This window comes from Eptesicus fuscus, chromosome 9 (assembly GCF_027574615.1).
Source record: "Eptesicus fuscus isolate TK198812 chromosome 9, DD_ASM_mEF_20220401, whole genome shotgun sequence".
Classification (NCBI taxonomy): domain Eukaryota; kingdom Metazoa; phylum Chordata; class Mammalia; order Chiroptera; family Vespertilionidae; genus Eptesicus; species Eptesicus fuscus.
In genome coordinates, this window is record NC_072481.1 from 53,512,687 (window position 1) to 53,534,071 (window position 21,385).

The following is a 21,385-nucleotide window of genomic DNA, read 5'->3' on the forward strand; positions in this document are numbered from 1 at the left end:
AGAACTACTTCAAAGGAGACATAACATCATAAGGAGGTGAAAGACTGGACTTAGGAAATGGGAGAGAGAAAAGAGTCCGAGCACTGTCATCCCGGACTTCTGAGAGGCTGCCAGGGACCAGAGCTCTCATTAGGCCCATAGATATCAGGGATATTGTTGGCAGCAAGAGGAGAACAAAACCAAGGGCTCTGCATTAAGGTGCAGGTGCTTAAAAATATAAGCAAAGGAAAAAGAAAAGATAGCTAACAAGGAAAAAAATAACCTGTTCTGCACAACCGAGAGAGCTGTCAATTAGAATAAAGTTATTGGACAAGAAGTCAGCAGAGACGCGCCTCTCACCTTAAAGGTGCTTAACAAAATGAAGTGGAACGGGGGAGGCAGACAGATGGCCCAGGGTGGAAGCTCCAGCAGAGAGTCGGAACAAAAATAGAGGGGAGAGGAGTTGGAAGTTATAACCAAGAAAATTTTGGATCCTGGGAGAAAAGAGCAAGAAGAGAGCTCATAAGGTTAGGGACATTCAAAATAAGAAAATTGTCATTTGCTGGCAGTTTTGAATAGGAAAGAAAACAGAAGGTAGGTGGGGCATGTAGGCATTATTTACATCGTTCTAATCATCTTTTAAGCTTTATAATATTGCCAACTGTTAGACATAGAGACCTAGACAGATACAGAGGTGAAAAGGGAGTTAGTTGCCTTTGCAACCTTCTTTTTTCCCCAATATGAAATGTAAAATAGTCTATGCCTTGACGATATGCTTTCAACAGTTTCCTGGGATATTTGAGTACCCCTCTATCTTTTAAATAAATGTGGCATTGAATGAGAGATGCTTATTCTGCCATTACTTTTAAATCTAATATTTATAAGCACATTTAATTGTTGTGCATAAGAAGGAGTACTCACACCAAACAATAGTGGCATGCTAAATTAAAGAAATCAAACCTTGAAAGCTTATATATTAATGGGTTATTTAGTTTTCAAAATCTTAATAACAATTGACAATAACGCCCCTTAAAATTGCTTTTGTTCAGGACCCATTGTGTTGATCTTGAAGCTCCATTTGTTCTTCTAAAATGATTGAAGCCAAGATCTCCACCTAGTGGATTTATAGGATTTTACATAAATCCTTAAGTGTTTTTGTGGGTTTTTTTTTTCTCTTAGAGAATTAACAGGTTTTAAAGACTTCTACTTAAGACCTACCATAATTGTCAACAGAATAGTCACCAATAGCTGAAATATACCAATATGCATATCAGCAAGACTACAGTTAATAAGCAAGGCTCAGTTTTTATTTTCATACCACAATTAGGAAAGCAGATCAGGCGCAAATATGAATATATAATCATCTCTGTAGAAAGCAATATTGTAATACCACTAATTGAGATGTGTATAGTAATTTCCATAAAATAAACATCAAGGGTAAATCTGCTCGAGTCCTTTAATCTTTCATTTGCTTAAGCTTTTTTAAAAAAATTCTCTTTCTTTTCCAGGACTAGGTTATACTTTTCCTTCCCATTTTTCCCATTCCTTAGAGAAGAAAACTCAATTAATTGTGTCAAACACATCTTGTGGCTCCATCTTTGATTTTTGCATTCTATTCAACCATGTACTTTTATTTCATTGATATCAGAGTTACTGAGGATTTTTTTTCCCCAAAATAATGTATTTGAAATGCATGCAAAGGCTGGGGGTGTTTGCGTGTCCTTTTGAAGAAAGCTAAGGTAGAACATGATTATTACTTGAGTTATTTTGCTCCCTTTGTTCTGCCCCTAAAGGTGATGTATTCGCATGTTCTGCAGATGGTGGATACAGTGTGTGTTTTAGAGCAGAGTTTTCAGCTTCGTTTCTTCTTCTAGGAACTAGAGGCACCTCATTGTCTGCCTCAAAACTAAATGTCTTTTAACTGTGGTAAGAGGGACGTGCTTCATGTGTCTCCCTGTCCCTGCGCCTTCTCTGGGTGCACTGTTATCTTTACCTGGAGGAATTTTCTGAGCCTGTCTCAAACCGTGCGTGTTGCTATGTATTGGAGGATCTGTTTCACTAGGAGGTAGTCTATTTTCGGTTTCATGGGAACTCGTGGTCCTCAAATCCTCAGCGGTAATTGTCATCTCAACAGAACTTGAACCATGTAATGTAAGAGTTTGACTTTTTCCATTTTCCCAAGTTTGCTACTTTTCTTTTGTGGTGCTTTTTAAGGTATTCTGTCTGGTCTGAATTAACAAACTAGAATTCGCCTTGCTTTTATCGTGCATTTCCCCCTCCTCTTTCCCTCCTATTTTTATCTCTGGCGCTTCGGTGCCATCATCTCTGGGCAATGCACGTGTGCGGTCAGTGTCTTTCTTGCTACTATTGGGTAGATGCCAAATGCCTTGAGTCCTAAGAGATGTGCCGACATCCTTGGGAAGTTCCAGTCTATTTTGGTACCAAACTGAATTTGTCTTCATAAATGTTAGGTTGTCCTTGGATTGCGTTTGGGGAATGAGAGCAGAATCATACGTTTCTGTTTTAGGAAGTATTTTTTCTCTATCAGTCCCCTCATCCATAACACAGCTCTCCATCATCTGATGTGATATTTGGGGGTTTGTCAGTAACGTTTTTTCTTCGTTTCCTGGTTGTTCATTACTTGAGTGTTGCACCGCATGTTGTAACCTTTGATTTTCATCGACAGTATGCTCCGTGTAAGTGTCAGGCTTGTGGACACGGACAAGTTGTGCTTGATGCTCTGAGGACCAAGAAACCTGGTTTAGCTCCCCGGTCATAGGAGTGTCCTGCTCTCTGTGCTCCGTGGGCTCTGCTGCCCCTGGCTCGGCAGCCCCCCTGGGATGGCCAGATGCTAAGAGACCACTTCCTGTACTTTCCGGAGGAGCTGGCAAATAACCAGAAGCTGCCAATGTGAGGCGAGCGGCACCCTCCATTTGCCCAGGTGAGAATGGAGAGTGGGCGTGCCTACGTTCAGCTGCCTGGGGTGTGAGCCCAGGCGCTGTTACAGGGCTTCCATCAGGAATGGGACCAGGAGGCTGACAGTCACCTTCCAGGGAGCCCTGGGGGACCTCAGATAGGCTGTTAGCGTGGAGCAGGGGAGCCTTTTTGGTGTGTTTATTGTAACAGGGGGTCTGATGCGGGGCCTGTTGGAGAGGCAGCCTCTTTGAGGTGACTGCAGCATAATCGTTACTCTCTGGCTGGTGGGGGAAATCTGCAGAGGACAGAAGGTTTATTTTGGCTCCTTTCTCAGAAGCTTTGGATAGTGTATTAGGAGGTAACACTGCTTGTTTGCGTTTCTTTGGGAGTTCCGGCAAGGACTTTTCTGGATGGACTCTGACTTTTCTAAAAGGGTGTAAATTTAATTTGATCCTTAAATTTTGCTTTTTAGTTTTCCCTCTGGGTTCAGATTGATCACTTCTCTTTTTTTCCGGAATCTGTGCATCAGTAAACCATCTTCTTCCTTCCATTCTCTCTCGGGGACTGCTAGATTTTTTGAGATTCAAGTTGGTCAGGTGGTTACTTTGAATTTTCTGCTGTTTCGAATGGGTTGATGCTTCGGTTGACGTCACCAACCTATTTTTTTCAACTAAACCAGGATCATGGGAGCTAACATTCTTAGGGGAATATGTTTTCTTGATATTTGTCGATAATCCTGATAACTCCATGTTATCTTCACTCATTAGGAATTTTTCTATGGCTCTATAAATTTGGATTTGCTCTTTCTCAGACTTTGAATGTTCTCGATGGTTTGGCTTCCTTTCTTTTGCATAATCATTAAATTGGTCATAGGGCACATATTTGCAGATAAGAGAATTCTTTGGCTGAAAATACTTGGGCCTGCTCCGTTTTAACAGTTCACAAGGACCATCGTATTTTGACCTATGTTTTTGTAAGATCTTTTGTACATAGTGTCCCTCAGGCTCACAAGGCTTGGATGATGAGCTTGTAATAAAATGTCGCTGCCTATGAGGTTTTAAGCCATTGTCTCCTTTTTCTATTGGAGGCTGCCATGACTCATTTGTTAAATGCTTTTCAAGACTTTCTCTTGCCAAGGCTGAAGCGGATGTTGCATATCTTCTACTAAATATGTCACTGCTGATATCTGTGGAACAATAAATGCAGGAATTTAACACTGAACAGAGTTTTATGACCCAACTAAACAGATGCTTAGAAACCTTATCTGAGGTGTAAAAATTATTCCTCTGATTATGGCAATTCTTGAATATGTTCTAATTTTTAACCAAGCCCACAAAGGACATATGGCAATTTGGTGTGTTTGCAATAGCATTCTCTATGGTCACGTTTTAATCAGTTGGGATGCTGACTTAAAAGCTGTGGAATTAGAAATGAAAATGTTCAGAGTTGTACATCTTTTAACTAGTTGTTAAGTTAGTTTTAAATATGAATAATACTTAAATCTTAAATCCTTTTCAAATAGCCATAGTAGGTTTCTTTTCTGCATTCATTTCTCAGTTGGAACGAAATATTAGAAAGAATGTAATACAATACTGAGTAGTGTTCAGTTTTAAGTTTCAACAACAAAAGAAAAATACTTGTGATACTCTTGGACTTATCAAAGACTGATTAATATCCCAACACTTAATGCAGTATTCACTAAATATTTGTTATATGAATAATAATTTTAGAATATGGCCTGATCTGTGTTACAAAAAATCCCTGCGTGGGACTTTTACATGGTGCAGGTTAATGACACATGTTAAATAATATTAATGACAAAAACATTACTAAGAGTCAGGCATTGTGCTAAATATTGGACATTCATTATCTCATTTCATAATCAAGAGAATCTTAATCCATTGGACAAATCCTATTAACCTATCACTTTTACGAATGAAGAAAAAAGAAAAGCTTAGGGAGGTTGAATGTTTTCTGCCAGTCACATGTCAACTTAATGATATGGGCACAACTGGACCCCAGTCTGTCCGACACTAAGCCCTATCCTCTTAACGACAGTGCATATTAAGTTTAAAATTACATCTTATCGGTATACTTTTTCAATTTTGTGAAATTGTTTGTTTTATACAGAGGAAGAAAGAAGTATTTATATTCACTGGTAGAAAGGGGGAGGTGCACTACGCCTCAGACTAGCATCTAATATCAAAGGTCTGCCTTCAGCTTCCTGGGTGACCTTGGAGAAGCCACTTACCGTCTGGATATCAGAAGAGGAGACTAGATGGGAACTTTATGTGGATATAACTTTATGCGGTGTAAAATTTATGTGGGTATAAAATTATTCCGGAGAAAGAGTTTGTAGCCTTTATCAGATTCTAACAAGAGTTCTACGACTCAGAGATAAATATGAAGAACTATTGGACTAGATCATCTCTAAAGTCTCCTCTACCCCTGAAACATTATCATTCTCTGCTTCCAGACGAGAAGGCACCATCAGAGTGATGCTGCTTCTTCCTGAGGTCTGCTCTGGGACAGAGATGGCCTTGGTTGTTTTCTCCTCAAATACCTGTCCTCTCCAGCTTTTGTTCAAGGCCTGGCATGTAACAGGATTTCAGATCTTTCTGAAAAGTAATCATATTGGTTTGGCCAAACAGTGTTCTCTGTGTGAAACAGGGGACTGGGTGTTAAATGGTTAAGGGACCATATTCCCTTTGAGGTATGATTTTCCCACAGAGAAGTTAAGGCCTTGGGCAAAGCTAAAATGAAACATATGGCTAAGGTATGATTCTATCAAAAGGCTAAGAGCTTATTTTCTTTATAAAATAAACCAATCTGATCTGATTTTTATGGCAGATGTTTCTTTCCTCCGCCATTCCTCTTTTGAGTCAAATCATCAGTCCCCAGAAACTAGTAAAAACTAGAATCTGGGAATGCAATGGAATAAATTCACACCCTGCCTTATGCTGCACGTGAAATAACATCCAGTTTTATTTCCTTTCCCATTGTCCCCAAATCCATCCTTAGGCCCAGATCCCCGTGGCAGGAATTTCTTGGTGCACCGAGTACCTTGTCATTCAGATTCTGAGAGAAAGCTCTGCTTGTTGTAAACCAATTCAGATAAATGACAGGAGCCTCTTTACAGAGCAGCTGTCAAAGTTTTCACTGCTGAGCCTGAAAGCATCGCCTTACTATTCAGGAAGAAAAAGGAAGACATTTAATTCATTGCCTCCACCTAAATATTGACATCGCCCATGTACAGTGGGGAGATGTCACGGCCAGATTCGCTTGGCTCCCAACATGGGACAATGAATTAAGTCCTGACTTTGCCTGGACTGGGAAGTTATCATCGCTGACAGCTCAGCAAGCAAAGTATGTGTCTTGACATCATTCCTGAAATGAATCACTAGCATGAGAAGGCCCATTCTTCTAACATGTCATGCTCTGGGAAGGTTGCTTACTGCAGAATTGGCATTACAGCTCGAAGGATGTTGGAATGGAAGCCAATATTCAGCCTCCCATAAATCTTAACAGCACTATTGCTATTTAAAAGGGTTCTTTTATTTTTTTTTTTAACATCGTTAGGTGTTGGATCAAAAAGTTCTCTTTACAACAGGCACACGAAGTACTCTCAGCTGCTGTGAGGGTGGGGAGCTTTCTCACCCCAAACACACATGCACACACATACACGCATGCACAAACACATACACATGCATGCATGCGGGCACACACGCATGCATGCATGCATGCACAAACACATACATACATGCACACATGTACAGACACGCAGTATTTTTTTTTAGAAAAGGAGTAGACTGGCGCTACATTGATTTTTATTCTCCTGTTAAGGAAATTCAAAGAGCCTACCTGCTTCAGAGGAATTTAAATGGAGTGGGATTTTCTCAAACAAGACAACTCACCTATTGTTCTTGTTACGTGCCGTGGGAGCATTTGAGCTTGGACTTCCCCAGGCTCAAGGTCCCTTAGATTTTCAGCTCTCTCTGGACAATATCTTGTAAGTAAGCCTGCTTCATTAAAAACGGCCGTGTTCCCAGGAGGCGCTGAACATCCTGACTGCAGCAATCTGCCACCGAGGCCAACGAAAGTGCTGTCGGCCTCCTGCTCCTTCCCTTTCAGGTTTCTAAATGGTTCATCAAGGGCTGTGGACTCAGAGGTCAGTGATGCTTGATGGCTGCTTCCCTGTAAAGGTGGCATTTCCCTTCTGGACCCCACAATGGACGTGACCTTTATCTTGTTTTCCTGAGTTAAGTGGCAGTTACAGTATCCCTGAGCGTGGTAATTCCTTGCCTCATAAGCACACAGGGATTCACCAAAGGTTCTGCAACAAAGCTTTTCTGATGTGTGTTCATTTGCTTTGCCTTGTTGGAGTTTCCAGTTAAATACAACTAAGCCTAGGCAAGTGAGACCAACAGCCCCTGCGACAAATAGAGAGACCATTAAAAGATAACATCATAGGAAGAAACATAGAAATCACCAAATGTGAAATCCACAGATATCAAGGTCGATGGCCTAAAGGGCATCTGAGTGGATGGGAGATCTATCACCATGTGGAAAAATGTCAGTTCAGACAAAGGTGATATTATTGATAAGTTCTATTTTCTCATTTGGATCTTTACTTTGTGTCTATTTAAAATGATTTTAAAAAAAATACCATCTGGAATGCCTTTGGTAGAAAAAAAGGCTTTTTAAAATATATATATTTTTATTGATTTCAGAGAGGAAGGGAGAGGGAGAGAGAGATAGAAACATCAATGATGAGAGAGAATCGTTGATTGGCTGCCTCCTGCAAGCCCTCACTGGGGATCAAGCCCACAACCCAGGCCTGTGCCCTGACCAGGAATTAAACTGTGACCTCCTGGTTCATAGGTCGGTGTTCAACCACTGAGCCATGCCGGCAGGGCAAAAAAATAAAAAGGCTTTTTACATGGACTGAAATTCACTTAATTTAAATAATTCCTACATTATAATTATTTTCCTGCCTGTGGAAACCAGTTTAATTCCAAATTTCCTATTTCTCAATCCCACAGCCAATCTCTAAAGTAGTCCACATTAAGGATATACCCTGAAGTGATCATATACCATGATCTCCTCCTCAAAAAGAAAATTTGATTCTACATGGTATTGTTGTATTCTGAGCATCCCTAAAGACTCACCTCTAGCTCAGAATACCTTCATTGGCTTCCACTTACAAAAGGCCAAACTCCTTGACATTCAAGGCTTGGTGCAACAGGCTATGGCCTCCCTTCCTAGCCTTGTGTCTCATTATTTTTCACATGCAAACACTATTCAAACCCTTCAATCTATTAATCTTAAAATGTACTTCTAAGCCTTTGTGTATGCTCTTGGTGATGCTTGTGATGCTTTCTCCTCCCTCTGTTTTTTTGAATTTTAGTTACCCTTTAGAATCTAAATCAATACCTCCAAATGTATTGATATATTTTCTATTTTTTAATCTTGCAAAAACCCCTCCCTTCTATGAATGTCCACAACAAAATTATTAACATCTAAGTTAGAAAGCCTGGAACTGTTGTTTCTTATCCTATGTAGGTATAGCTTATCCTCTGAATAAAATTTTAAAGTTGATGTTTTAACATCATTAGGTGTTGGATCACAAACCTAATCACAAGTGTGGAGTCTAACCTGCTTCTCCGTTACTGTTTCCGATCTCAGCAAATGGCATCATCAACCACCTAAATGCTCAAAACAAAGCCTATGAGTTATACCTCAGCTCCCTCTATATCACAGTGATTTCTTTTAATCTTAGCATCTAAAACAGTATAAAATTATTCTGCTCACTTATTTTCTTATTCACTGTCTGTCTATCCCTGCTAGAATTAAGCACTATGAGAAGATGAACATTTTATTTTATTCAACATTGTATCTCCAGTGTTCATAACTCTGGCACAGTTGAGGTACTCCAGAAACATTTATTGAATATTCTTAAATAAACAGAGGAATTCTGTTTATGAATTCTAATAATGAAAAGCGCTGAGTGGTCTAACCTTACAAATCCCCAAAATGGTGATCAGGAGGACATGGTGTCAGTATTGATTGATTTAGGAGCACATATCCTAAATCTAGCTCTGATTATAACTTGCTGTGTGACCTTGGGCAAGTCAGTTTCCCCAGAGGATTCCATTTTCTGTAAATGACATTTCCAGATGAATGGATGATAAGAGATGTGAATGAGATGATAGCATTCTAGGCTCATTGCATCATGCCTGGTTCTCTCCATGGCAGACAACTTGAATGGAAACATGATGATATTTTTTGAACTTGAAAGAAAAGGGAAGGTGTCAGACATGGTTTTTTCCTTTTTTCTCTGTTAAAGGTAAAGATTAGCCATAAAGAATGGCAATTTCTGGTAAAATCCTCCAAACTTTGTGTAGTTTATTAGATCTTGAGGTCTTATAAGTCGCATTTTAATTTATTTCACAACAATACACTCTCGGAGAGTGCTATAACATATTGAAATAATTTAATTTCTATTAAATACACAAATTTTTGCAAAGTAGTAGCAAAAGTTATATCAGAATAATTTTATTGCCAGTTCCTGGAGTTTGATTTATTCCAAAGGAGGCTTTGGTTTTCAGATGTTAAAAATGTATGAAAATAATATAATTTCTGATACACTGTCTCTCTCACATGGAGTAAGAAAACTCAGGATTCAAAGCTTTGTTCTGACACTTTTCTTGGGCAACTTTTCATACCTCTCTGAGCCTTATTTTCCATCTCTGCCAAATGGGGATAATTAATACCACCCAGAGATGAAATGACATAACATATGTGACATGTTTCATCCAGTATTTTGATGTAGTAAAGTTCAATGAATAGTCTCTGTGGTTTATGATTACAATTGCTGCTCTGTTATTTGAGTTTTGTATTACCCTATATGTCCTACAACAGTCAGCTGTTAGGTAAAAGCATTCCAAAAAACAAATCATAAAGAGAATATGACTGATGCAGGTATGAAACAAAAAAACAAAGAAAATAAATACCTAAATTGTCTTAAATATATACATCAGACATTGAAATGGAACAGTCATAATCTGATTATAGGGTAAAGTTTCCCCTCTAATTGTGTCTGATTGGCAAAGGAAGCACTGTTAATGTTAGAGCTATGTCTGTGCTGCATCACTGGACCGGTATGGTTATTTTCTGTTTGTGCAGAGAGCAAGAGCAGCCAATGAAGCTTGTAGGCAGACTGAACATGATATTAAGAAGATGGTTGAATTTTCATTGCCATGGGCATTGTAGCTATTTTTAAAAAATGTTCTGACAGTCTTTCTGAGTTGGAAAAATGAAACAAAATAAAAAGCAAAATTAATGATAAGTTCTCACTGAAGTATTAAAACCACCCTACAGCTTCATGAAAGCTTTCTCTGTTTATCCATCAGGAGACAGAATAAGAAGTGTCCAGATGTCAGAGTTTGGTGCCAAATAACCACCTATTAGTTTTAAATTAACTGATTTTATTATTTATATTATTATTAATTACTAGAGGTCCGGTGCATGAAATTCGTGCATAAGGATGGGGGTGTCCCTCAGCCCAGCCTGCACCCTCTCCAATCTGGGACCCCTCAAGGGATGTCTGACTGCCTGTTTAGGCCTGATCCTGGTGGGATCGGGCCTAAACAGGCAACTGGGCTCGGGCCTAAATGGGCAGTCGGACATCCCTCTCACAATCCAGGACTGCTGGCTCCCAACTGCTTGCCTGCCTGCCAGCCTGATCACCCCATAACCACTCCCCTGCCAGCCTGATCGACGCCTAACTGTTCCCCTGCTGGCCTGGTCACCCACAACTGCCCTCCACTGCAGGTCTGGTTTCCCCCCCCTCCCCCCCGCCAACTGCCCTCCACTGCAGGCCTGGTCCCCTCCAACTGCCCTTCCCTGCAGGCCTGGGTTCCCCCCAACTGCCCTCCCTTGCTGGCCTTGTCTCCCCCAACTGCCCTCCCCTGCAGGCCTGGTCTCCCCCCAACTACCCTCCCCTGCAGGCCTGGTCCTCCCCAACTGCCCTTCCCTGCAGGCCTGGTCCTCCCCAACTGCCCTCCCCTGTAGGCCTGGTTGTGCCCAACTGCCCTCCCCTGCCAGCCTTCCCCCCCAACTGCCCTCCCCTGCAGGCCTGGTACCCCCAAACTGCCCTCTCCTGAAGGCCTGGTTCCCCCCAACTGCCCTCTGCTGCAGGCCTGGTTTCTCCCAACTGCCCTTCCCTGCAGGCCTGGTCCCCCACAACTGCCCTCCCCTGCAGGCCTGATTCACCCACAACTGCCCTCCCCTGCTGGCCATCTTGTGGCAGCCATCTTGTGTCCACATGGGGGGGGCCATCTTGTGTGTTGGAGTGATGGTCAATTTGCATATAACTCTTTTATTAGATAGGATGGTGATTTATCTATAACTGGGGAAGAAAATGGAATCAGAGGCCAAATTAGCGTTCTAAGTCTTTTTTGCCACAATCTAGAGACATAGATAAGTGACCACACTTTTACTTCAGAAGGACTAGGATCTTAATGGAATAAACTGATATCAAATTTCAGTTTTGAAAAGAAGAGTCTCTTTTCAATACAGTATCTTTAACAATTACTCAATGGAAATTACATTATTATAATTTCACACTATAATACAACATGCATGTAGCTATATTTATAATTTATCAGAATTTATTCATGCAAATTAAACTTCCTATCATTTTGACAAAATCTTTGGAATCCTTAGAATTTGTATCTTTCTCTACACTAATGCAGAGTTGTTAACTTTTAGCAAAATCCTCTCTGAAAATAGATACTTAAAAGATATTTAAAATCACCCTTGTTATAATATTTCCAAAACGATGTCTTACAAAACATAATTCAGTGAAATCCTCTGTGACAAAAAGTGTTTATGGTCAATAAGTTTGAGCAATGCTCTGCATTATATCTTCCTGTTCGATTCCTGATGCTGGTTAGCAGAGGAAAGCCCATGGGAAATGCTGCAGAAGAGAAGCCCATTGCACTTTGCCTAATCCAGTGTTGCCCAAACCTATTTAAACCCCACAACATATGTGCTTATATGTGCATCTGTGCTTGTTTTTTTTTGCAATATCTATTAATTATCTTCTAGAACTAGTATTCTAAGAAGCATATTTAAGGAAAAACTATCCACTGTCCTATTGTTTCTGTCTTTTATAGTAAATTATTTCTTAGCACACATAATTACTGACATGGCTGCATAGTTTTTAAAACAATTTATCTTTCTTAGAGAATTTAAATTGACTTCTGAGTGAGTTTGGTTGCTGCTGGTGGTACAGACCTGATGCTGGTCTCCATCTCTCCTGATTATAAGTATAACTTAGAAGTTAAAAACCTGATGTTCAATTAATTTGCTGGAAATCTGCTATGGAATGATTTATTTAAAGTTCATATTCAAAATACATCGTTCCAGTCCTGGATGCAAGTCCCTAGTATTCCAGATTTGGAGAGCCCTCTTCCCCTCCTCCCAACACATACTCTCTCTTTCTCTCTCTCTCTCTCTCTCTCTCTCTCTCTCTCTCTCTCTCTCTCTCTCTCTCATCACCATGGTTACCTCAGGTGCAGAGGATTTTACCATGCACTGCAAGCATAGGGGGAAACCGCACAATGAGGGAGATAACTCCAGAAATCTCACGCAGATTTGGTCTTCCACTAATGACACCAAGAATCACTTTATATCCTTCATTCAGTGAGATGTAATGACAGCTGATGCATGATTTAATTTTTTAAAATTACTATAAAAATTTAAAGCGTTGAATATTTTCCTCTCTTTCATCAGTCTGTGAAGGTATGGGCCAAGTTTTAGAAAGAGACAAACAGAAATCTTGTATTTCAAAACCACAAACATGAGAAATCCGAGGTACAGAGAGGTCAAATGACTTGCCCAAAGCCACACAGCAAGTAAGAGCAAAGCCAGGAGTCAAACCTGGGCAATCCAACTGCAGAGCTCAGGTGCTTCATCACTGTGCTGTATGACCCCTGAAGAGGAGGGTGCAATGATTGTCATAATAGCATCTCCTCATGCACTTGGTAAGGCCCACTGACTCTTACCACAACACAGAGGGGCACACCTATGTGAGTGCCTTGAAGAAACTATCTATGTCTCATAATTTTACTAATTCCTCTTTCCCAGCCTCTTAATGGATACACCAGTCCTCTTTGGCATATGGACAATTGATAAACTATAGATACTATTCCCTCATTACAAACAAGAATACTGACGTCTACATAGCAAGTTAACTTAGGATCACAGTGCTAGTTATACCGGGACGAGAGCGCTTGAATTCTGGTGCAAGGTTGTTTCCTTTACGTTAGCTCTTCCGCAACAGGACATTCTTGTAACCTGTGCCAAATCAGCTAACGTCCTCCTACGTCTATGGATACATTCTCCCTTCCACAAGCCCTGCTTTTCCTGATTGCCTGAGCGAGGCATCATTCAGTGTAGGTTAAGAATATGGACAAGAGCGGGGAGAAGAGGCGGGTATACGTCTTCCTGGCCTACCTGCAAAGACAAGGACAGTCAGCAGGGCCACATCCTGCCCCGGGAGGAGGGGACTCCTGTCCTTTAGAACCACAGTGAGGTTGGACGCCTTGGCATCACAGTTGGTGTCAGACAGCCTGAGCACACTGTTTGCACCGGCCACAGCGGCGGGGGAGGGCTGGCAGTTGAGGTCCTTGGCATTCCTGAGCTTGCGAGCAGAAGACTTCACGTAGCTTCTTAAAAACCGGGCCAGCGGGTAGAGATCACAAGTGCAGCTCCACTGGTTCTTATCTAAGCTCAGGAGGATTAAGTGCTTCAGTGGAGTGAAAACATCGGGCATCTGGGCCAACCTGTTTCGGGAAAGGTCCACTTCCTGCAGCTGGGGCAGCGGCCGGAAGGCATCTCTCCCGATGTGGGAAATGAAATTGTTAGATAAATCCAGGTGCCTGAGACTGCGGAGATTTGTGCCTCCAAAAGCGCTGTCTGTCAGATCAGTGATCTGATTCCCGTCCAGCTGGAGCCGGGTCAGGTCCCGGGTGTTTCGGAACCAGGCCCCGCGCAGGGTGCGGAGGGCGTTGTTGCTCAGCGCCAGCACCTGCAGGCTGCGCAGCTTGCTGAAGGCCTGATCCGGGAGCGAAGCGCTGGATATCTGGTTGTGCTCCAGCAACAGCGTCCGCAACTTCGAAAGGCCTTGCAGGGCATCCTCCTGAACGTCCTGGATGCCGTTCCTGCTCAAGGAGAGCAGGGCCAGATTGAACAAGAGGGACAGGTTGGCGCTCTCCACAGAGGAGAGGGACCCATCCGTGCTGATCAAAACTCTGGTGGTCACAGGGGCTGCTGTGGGGGAAGAAAAGCACAGGTTAGAGAGGCAAGATGCACCCAAGTGGGAGGGGAGGACAGTGGAGAGCGAAGATAATCAATCCCCTGTGCGCCATCTTATCACCTGGCTCAGAACAATACACAACATGGAAACGATGCCCTGATTTCTCAGTTAAAGGGGAAGCTGGGCTCTTTATCAGAATGATGGATTTTTTATATTCTTTGTTACGGTGACATGTTTATTTGGGAAACAGAAACCCATCTGTTCCTCTATATGTCAGCGTTAATTCATTGTTTGGGATTATCATCGTTGATGGTTTTTTGAAGGTGGCTTTTCAGGCTCCCTCCCTGTGAGCACTGCTGCAGCCCGCTGGCCCAGGACCGGTTCGCCCAAGAGCCCAGGCCATGTCTGAGCTTGCTGGTCAGTTTCCCCCTAGCAATGTATATGTGTGCTGTGAAGTCGGTCTCTTTTCTCTCAAACACAAAGGGATGCTTTGGGGGGTGGGGGCGGGGGCGGGGAGTGAGAAGGAGCCCTGGTGTCTGCTTTTTTAGCTCCAGGCTAAACGTTGGCAACTTGGTAAAGGATCTATATTCTCTCCAGACAAACCCGAGGATCTGTCAGTGGGGTTCTCATTATAGTCTGGGCCATCTTGGCCTCCTGTCTAATATCTGTTCCCTCCAATAAAGTCCGTCATGTGATGACAGGTGGTACTCAGGGCTTCCAACTGTTAAATCCCTTCACCATAATCACCTCTGAGCCATCACTGCTCTGTCATTAGAAATCAAAGCTTTTTAACTCAATAAAGATATATTATAATCAGGAGTTATTGTAACACATCTTTATCATGCTAAAATTGTTTTGACACTGCAACTGACAGTGTCATAAGGATGGAAGGGCCCATTGTCCCTGGGAGGTCTACAGGTGATATTAGAACAATCAACCATGAGGGAAGCAAGTCACAATTCCCCGATGGAACTCAGACTGTATCCCTGACACAAAGAGATTAAAAAATGTAGAAGACAAAGGATTTTCACAGTGCCGCCTTTGTAAGAATTTCTCCCATCTTTGCAGCACAAACAACCTTAAGTCATGGCATTTTATTTTTAGCATGTATTACTGGTTATTTGAATTCTAATTAATTCTGGCCAGTCTGACATTTTGTTTCATCATTGTTTTTGATATGGTTTGAAGGAGTTTAGTTTCTATGGATCCTCAGTCCTCTAGGGATTTGTGGACTCTGAGGGAACACACTGTTGCTTCTGTCAATTACTTCTTGTCTAGGACTAGCTGGATGCTCCACTCACAAGTCATCCATTTACTTCTCTGTTTATGAAATTTAACTTCACAGTGTTGGCATTCTGTAAATGAGAAGGACGATACAGAGGTGCAGCAATGTAAATGAGCACTATTTGTTTCTTATAGACAGCAGCTATCTCTGGTAATACATATATACAAATGTAGTGAAGTCAGGAAATACAATTGAGAGGGCGGGAGTTTAGTGTTTAAATGCGTTCAATGCTGATTGGAAACAGTGTCCAACCAACTAGCCTTGAAACTGTCTCTCTCCTGTCAGGAATGGCAATATCAGCTACTGCTTAATTCCCATTTTAGAAATGAAAGAAATCATTTTCTTCCACTCCATCTTAACTCAGACTTATTCCTGAAAATTTTTCATTGGTGGAATTTATAACTTGTTTATCTCTTCTTGGATATCAGGATGTAAATCACATTCTCCTCAAATTTGTTAATAAGGTGTCTTATTAAATTGTTGACTTAAGCAAGCAATATGTAATGAATACAGGCAGCATATCTTGTTAGCATTTCTACAGCTCATTTACCACCAATAAAAAAAAGACTAGACTTTCAAAATTAGATGCACTTTGATAATAATCTATTTTGCTGGTACATCACTTAATCTTACTAATGCTGAACAATTGCACTTCAGGTTTCTGATTCATTGATATTTCTTTCAGCTAGTGGTAGAGTTCAAATCTGTACAAAGTGTGGACAAAAATATAATTAAAGTGATCTATTTTTTTTCTTTTAGTAAGAAAAGTGTAGCTATATGAAATGGTGGTATCTATATATATAAAACCCTGATATGCAAATAGACCAAACAGCGGAACAACCGGAACGATCAGTCACTATGACACACACCGGCCAACCTCCTGTGGTCCCTCCCCCCGTCCGCCCCCCTGCTGGCAGGCCCTGATCAGCTCAGCCCCAATCTGCCTGGCCCCAATCAGCCCTGGTTGCCGGCTAGGCCTAAGACCCCATGGGTGCACAAATTTTGTGCACCAGGCCTCTAGTTCTCTTATAATAGCAAAATATCTCAATTACCACTGGAAGCCTTTTAATTTGGTTGAGACTGCCAGGAACAGGAAAATAAAATAATGTTATCAGTCTTTAGTCACTGTGAATGGCTTCTCTTTAAAAGTTTACCTCTTTAAGCTGAGCCCAGAAAGCAGTCAGTACATTGAAAAGCATGGCAATGAATTTGCCAGGGACACTGAACACTGCTTTTTAGTCATTGGTGTTATTACCTACTATATAGGTTAGCTGGTGACAGAGGGTTACGTCTTTGGTGCACACCGAACATGATGCAGGGCAAGCCGCCACCAACCGCAGCATGATGGCAAAGAGTATGAGCCATCCACCTGAAAGCAAAGGATAATGCACATCATAATGTTGGCATTTATTATCTATCATTTCAATATATTTAGCTCATGATGCATTTTTAAAATTTTTTTGAAGCTTTATTTCATTTCTTTTCCCTTTCAAAGAGCATCTTGGGTTCTCACAAGATGCCAGGTAAGTGGCTAGAATCCCTAATTTGTATAGAATTTAAACCAAACTAGTAAAGCATTTGACCATAAGTTCAGAGAGCTCACCTCCAGGACACACTCAGTAGTATAGATTATTAAAAGATTGTTACTTTGTAAAATACTTTACAGTTTTGAGAAGCTTCAGACATATTTAATTCTTTTGATGCTGCAATTCAATTTGAGGCTTAGAAAACTGAAGCTCAGAATGGTTAATGAACTATCTAAAGTCACACAGTATTAGATATTTAACCTCAAGTCTTTTAACTCTCAATCCAGTGTTCCTTCTAGTGTGCAGAAGCTAATCTCAGGCACTGAATCTTATGTAATCACAACTGAATTATCCCTTATGGATTTGGATGCCACATTTAGAAAGGGTGTATGCAGGAACATCATGATCACAAACTCTCCTGAGCTTTGACTCCAACTCTGCTATTTACTGACTAGACTATCTTAGATAAACTATTTAATTTTTCTTATTTTCTGCCTTTTTATGTTTAAAATGCAAGTAATATATGCCTACATTACAAAATATTGTAACAGATAAATGAAGTGCTCTAAGTGTTTAGTAAATGTTAAATCTCACCATTATTTTGATGCCCTTTTAATCCTCTAATGTAATATTAACACATTGTAATTTGATGTTTAAAAAAGGATATTCATCTATAACTCTGTCACTGATTGATTAAAAACAAAAACTTGAAGCAAATTGTAATAAAAATCCTCTACCCATATGATAAGATAGTTTGAAATAAAATATAAATAAAACACAAAATCATTCATTTTATCATTCATTCAATAAGTATTTATTGGAAAACTTCTGTAGAACAGGGACTTCACAGGCACTGTAGACAGAGCAGTGGAATACAATAAATCCCCACCCTTATGGGGTAGACATTCTATGAGGGGATATAAACAATAAACAAATACATGTGAAAATATGTATTAAGTCACTGGTAATAAGTTCTATGGAATAAATAAAGCAAGAAAGAGAATAGACAGAATTAGCTTGGGGGCTCTAAATATGGTGGACAAGGTGAAGGTGAACACCCTGGTCAATCCATGTGGAGAGAATGGCAAGTGCCAAGTCCCTGAGGGGATGGTGTGCTGGGCCTGAGGAAGTTAGCTGGTCAAGTACAGAAGGGAAGAGAAGGTCAGGGAATCATAGGGGCCGGCTCTGCATGCCTTACAGATAAATACAAGGGCTTTGGTTTTGCCCCCTAGTTAAGATGAGAATAACTGGAGGCTTTTGTGAGCATTACTTGATATGTAGTACATTTAAAAATGATATTTTGGCTCCTGTGTTGTTTACTATAGCTTCGTAATATACAGTGTGTCCTCCCAAAATGTAACAGCTGATGGCTCAATTTTAAAAATGAAATGTATTTTAATAAACACTGCTTTTATAATTATTCCAATGAATTTTGGGGGACACCCTATACTTTGAAATCAGGAAGTGTGGTGCCTCTAGCTTTGTTCTTTTTCAACATTGCTTTGGCTATTTGGGGTCTTTTGTTATTTTATACACATTTTAGGATTATTTGTTCTATTTCTATGAAAAATACCATTGGAATTTTGGTAGAGAATGCATTGAATCCATAGACTGATTTGAGCAGTATGGAGATTTTAACAGCTTTAGTTCCATGAGCATGAAATATCTTTCCACTTGTTTGTGTCTTCTTCAATTTCCTTTATTGATGTCTTATAGTTTGTAGTGTACAGGTGTTTAAACTTCTTGTTTAAAATTATTCCTAGGTATTTTATTCTTTTTAATGCAATTGTAAATGGGCTTGTCTTTTAAATTTCTCTTTCTGATAACTTATTATTAGTGTATAGAAACACAACGTATTTTTCTATATTGGTTTTGTATTCTGAAACTTTACTGAATTTCTTTATTAGGTATAACAGTTTTGGGGTGGCATCTTTATGGTTTTCTATATATAATATCATGTCACTCACAAATAGTGATAGTTTTACTTCTTCCTTTCCAATTTGGATACATTTAATTTCTTTTTCTTGTCTAGTCGCTATGCCTAGGACTTCTAATATCATGTTGAATAAAAGTGTAAAGAATGGGCATCCTTATCTTTTCCTGATTTTAGAAGAAAAGCTTTCTTTCAGCTTTTTACCATTGAGTGTAATGTTAGCTGTGGGTTGGGAACATACTTTAATAGGCAAAGAACAGAAGCAGCAAAAGTAGTCCGTCAATTATAATAATATAAGCAAGAGATGCCGGTGGTTTAGACAAGGGGTAGTCAGATTCTGGATAATTTTTTATCATGATGCAATTTAAAAGACAAATTTGAGCTCTACTAAGCTCATGATAGGTATGCTGGAGTAAATAAACCATGGCTTACTCTCAAAACACTTTCTAGCTAGTGATATAGATGTGTAAATACTTAGTTATAACACAAGGAAGAATAAAGTAAATCCATATAGAGGGGGAAATTATTTTGTGGAATCACTTGGACATTTTAAGAAGGATATGTCTTATGAATTGGGCCTGAAGAGAGCAGAGATTTTCCACAGGCAGAGAATAAAAATTAGATAATTCTATTATGAAAAAACAGTAAGAAAAATACTTTGTATTAGACAAGGGATCTAATCTCAGTTCAAGTCTTTTAATCTCTGTGGGCTGCTTAGAGCCTGTCCCATGCATATGCAGTTCAGAGTTCAGCCAGAGATTTAGGCAGAGTTTATATGCAGATCCTAGGACTAGCAATTCCAGGCTCTCTTCTTCCAGGATCTCTGTTCATTGCTTTGGATGGCCCCAAAATTCCTGTCCCTGGTGTGCATGCCAAGGATGGTCCCCCCCATCCTGGATAAGGGCAGAACCTGTGAACATGATGAGGTATTACTCCCATAATCATGCTTCCTCATATGAGCAAAAGGAAGATTGTCCTGAGCAGACCTGACCTATCAAATGAGCCTAGAAAAGCAGAGCAGTTTTCTCCACTTGGTCACAGAGGAAGAAGTTAGAGAAACTTGCTGGGCAGGAAAAGGCAAATGGCTATATTATGAACTGCTTATCGGGGCCAGGTGGCAAGGAAAACTGTGAACATCCTCTACAAGCTTGAGAGTCATCCCTGAGCAATAGTAAGAAAACAGAAACATGAGTCATAAATCCACAAGGAAATTAATTATAATAACCAGTGAGCTTGAAAGAGGCCCCTGAGCCTCAGAGAATCACAACACTAGACACCTGAATTTTAGTCTGATGAGACCCTGAGCAAAGGACCCCATTGATCTATAATGGACTTCCGACTCATAGAAACTGTGAGACAATAAGTGGTTATTGTTTTAAACCATTACATTTGTGATCATTTGTTATAAAACCATAGCTGGTACACTCTGCTTGCCCTGAATCCTGTCTCTTGGTTCTTTAAAAAAGCAAACCTGTTGCAGATGTTTCATCAGAATTCTAGTCTCTCCCTAAGATTCAAATGGGGCGTGCTCCCAGAGTAAATGTTGCAAGAATAATAGTAATAAAAATAATAATATTAATGTGGGAAACTTATGCCCTTCCTTTCTTCCAACTGACTTTCTTCCAGAATCTACCTGTGTTTGTTCACTCTACTGCCTTCAGGTAGCTATCTTTTGAATTTTGTCCAGAGTTTATACTTGTATGGGGCAGGGTTGATTCAATATATATACTACTTGTCCACTCAGATTCTGCATACATTTGCTGGTAGATTAAAGGCAAGAGTATAACAGAGAGAATTCAGAGATCATCCTATGGTTTGGGGCCTCTGCAAGTGAAAAGATGGACTTGCCATTTGCTGAAGTAGGAAAGACTATGAATACAAGAAATTGCATGGATACGTTTAGAGTTGAAGGGAGAATACTGGGCTAGATATAAAGATTTGGGAGTTGTTTTATAAAGCTAGGAGACTGAATTAAATCTTCAACAAATTAACTCTAAATAGAGGGAGGAAAAAAGACCTCCAAACTGAGTCCTGGTACAATCCAAAATTTAAAGATAAAGGGAAGTGAAACCAAAAGAGAAGACTGAGAAATAGCAAGTGAGAGAGGAGAAACATGATAAGAAATTAATGATCGCAAATTCAAATGAAGATATTTCAGGGACAAATGAATGATTTGTATTTACTGCTGTTTCAAGTAAGATGGGCATTGAGACTTAACCATTAAACTTAGTGATAAGGAGGTAGGTCTTTGTGTCTTTGACAAGAGCAGTTTCAGCAGAATGTAATAGAAGAAAGCCTGATTGAGGTAGAGGACAAATAGAAGGAGGTGAATAGGAAACTGTAAATTTAGGCAAGACTTTAGAGCAATTTTGGTAAACAGAAAAATGGAGTAATAGCTTGAGGAAGAAGTGGAGTCAAGAGTT

At 40.3% G+C, this 21,385-nt stretch overlaps 2 protein-coding genes across 2 annotated transcripts in view; one reads left to right on the forward strand and one right to left on the reverse strand.

Annotated features, from left to right (window-relative positions):
* The window catches only part of TNNI3K (TNNI3 interacting kinase), a 308,489-nt gene that overhangs the window by 225,809 nt on the left and 61,295 nt on the right, over positions 1–21,385 (forward strand). The window lies entirely within an intron of this gene.
* On the reverse strand, positions 1,714–16,846 carry LRRC53 (leucine rich repeat containing 53). The gene is given in 5 exon segments (XM_054720643.1): positions 1,714–1,934; positions 1,937–4,081; positions 6,810–7,325; positions 13,417–14,232; positions 16,759–16,846. Coding segments are annotated over 5 exon segments (3,786 nt in total).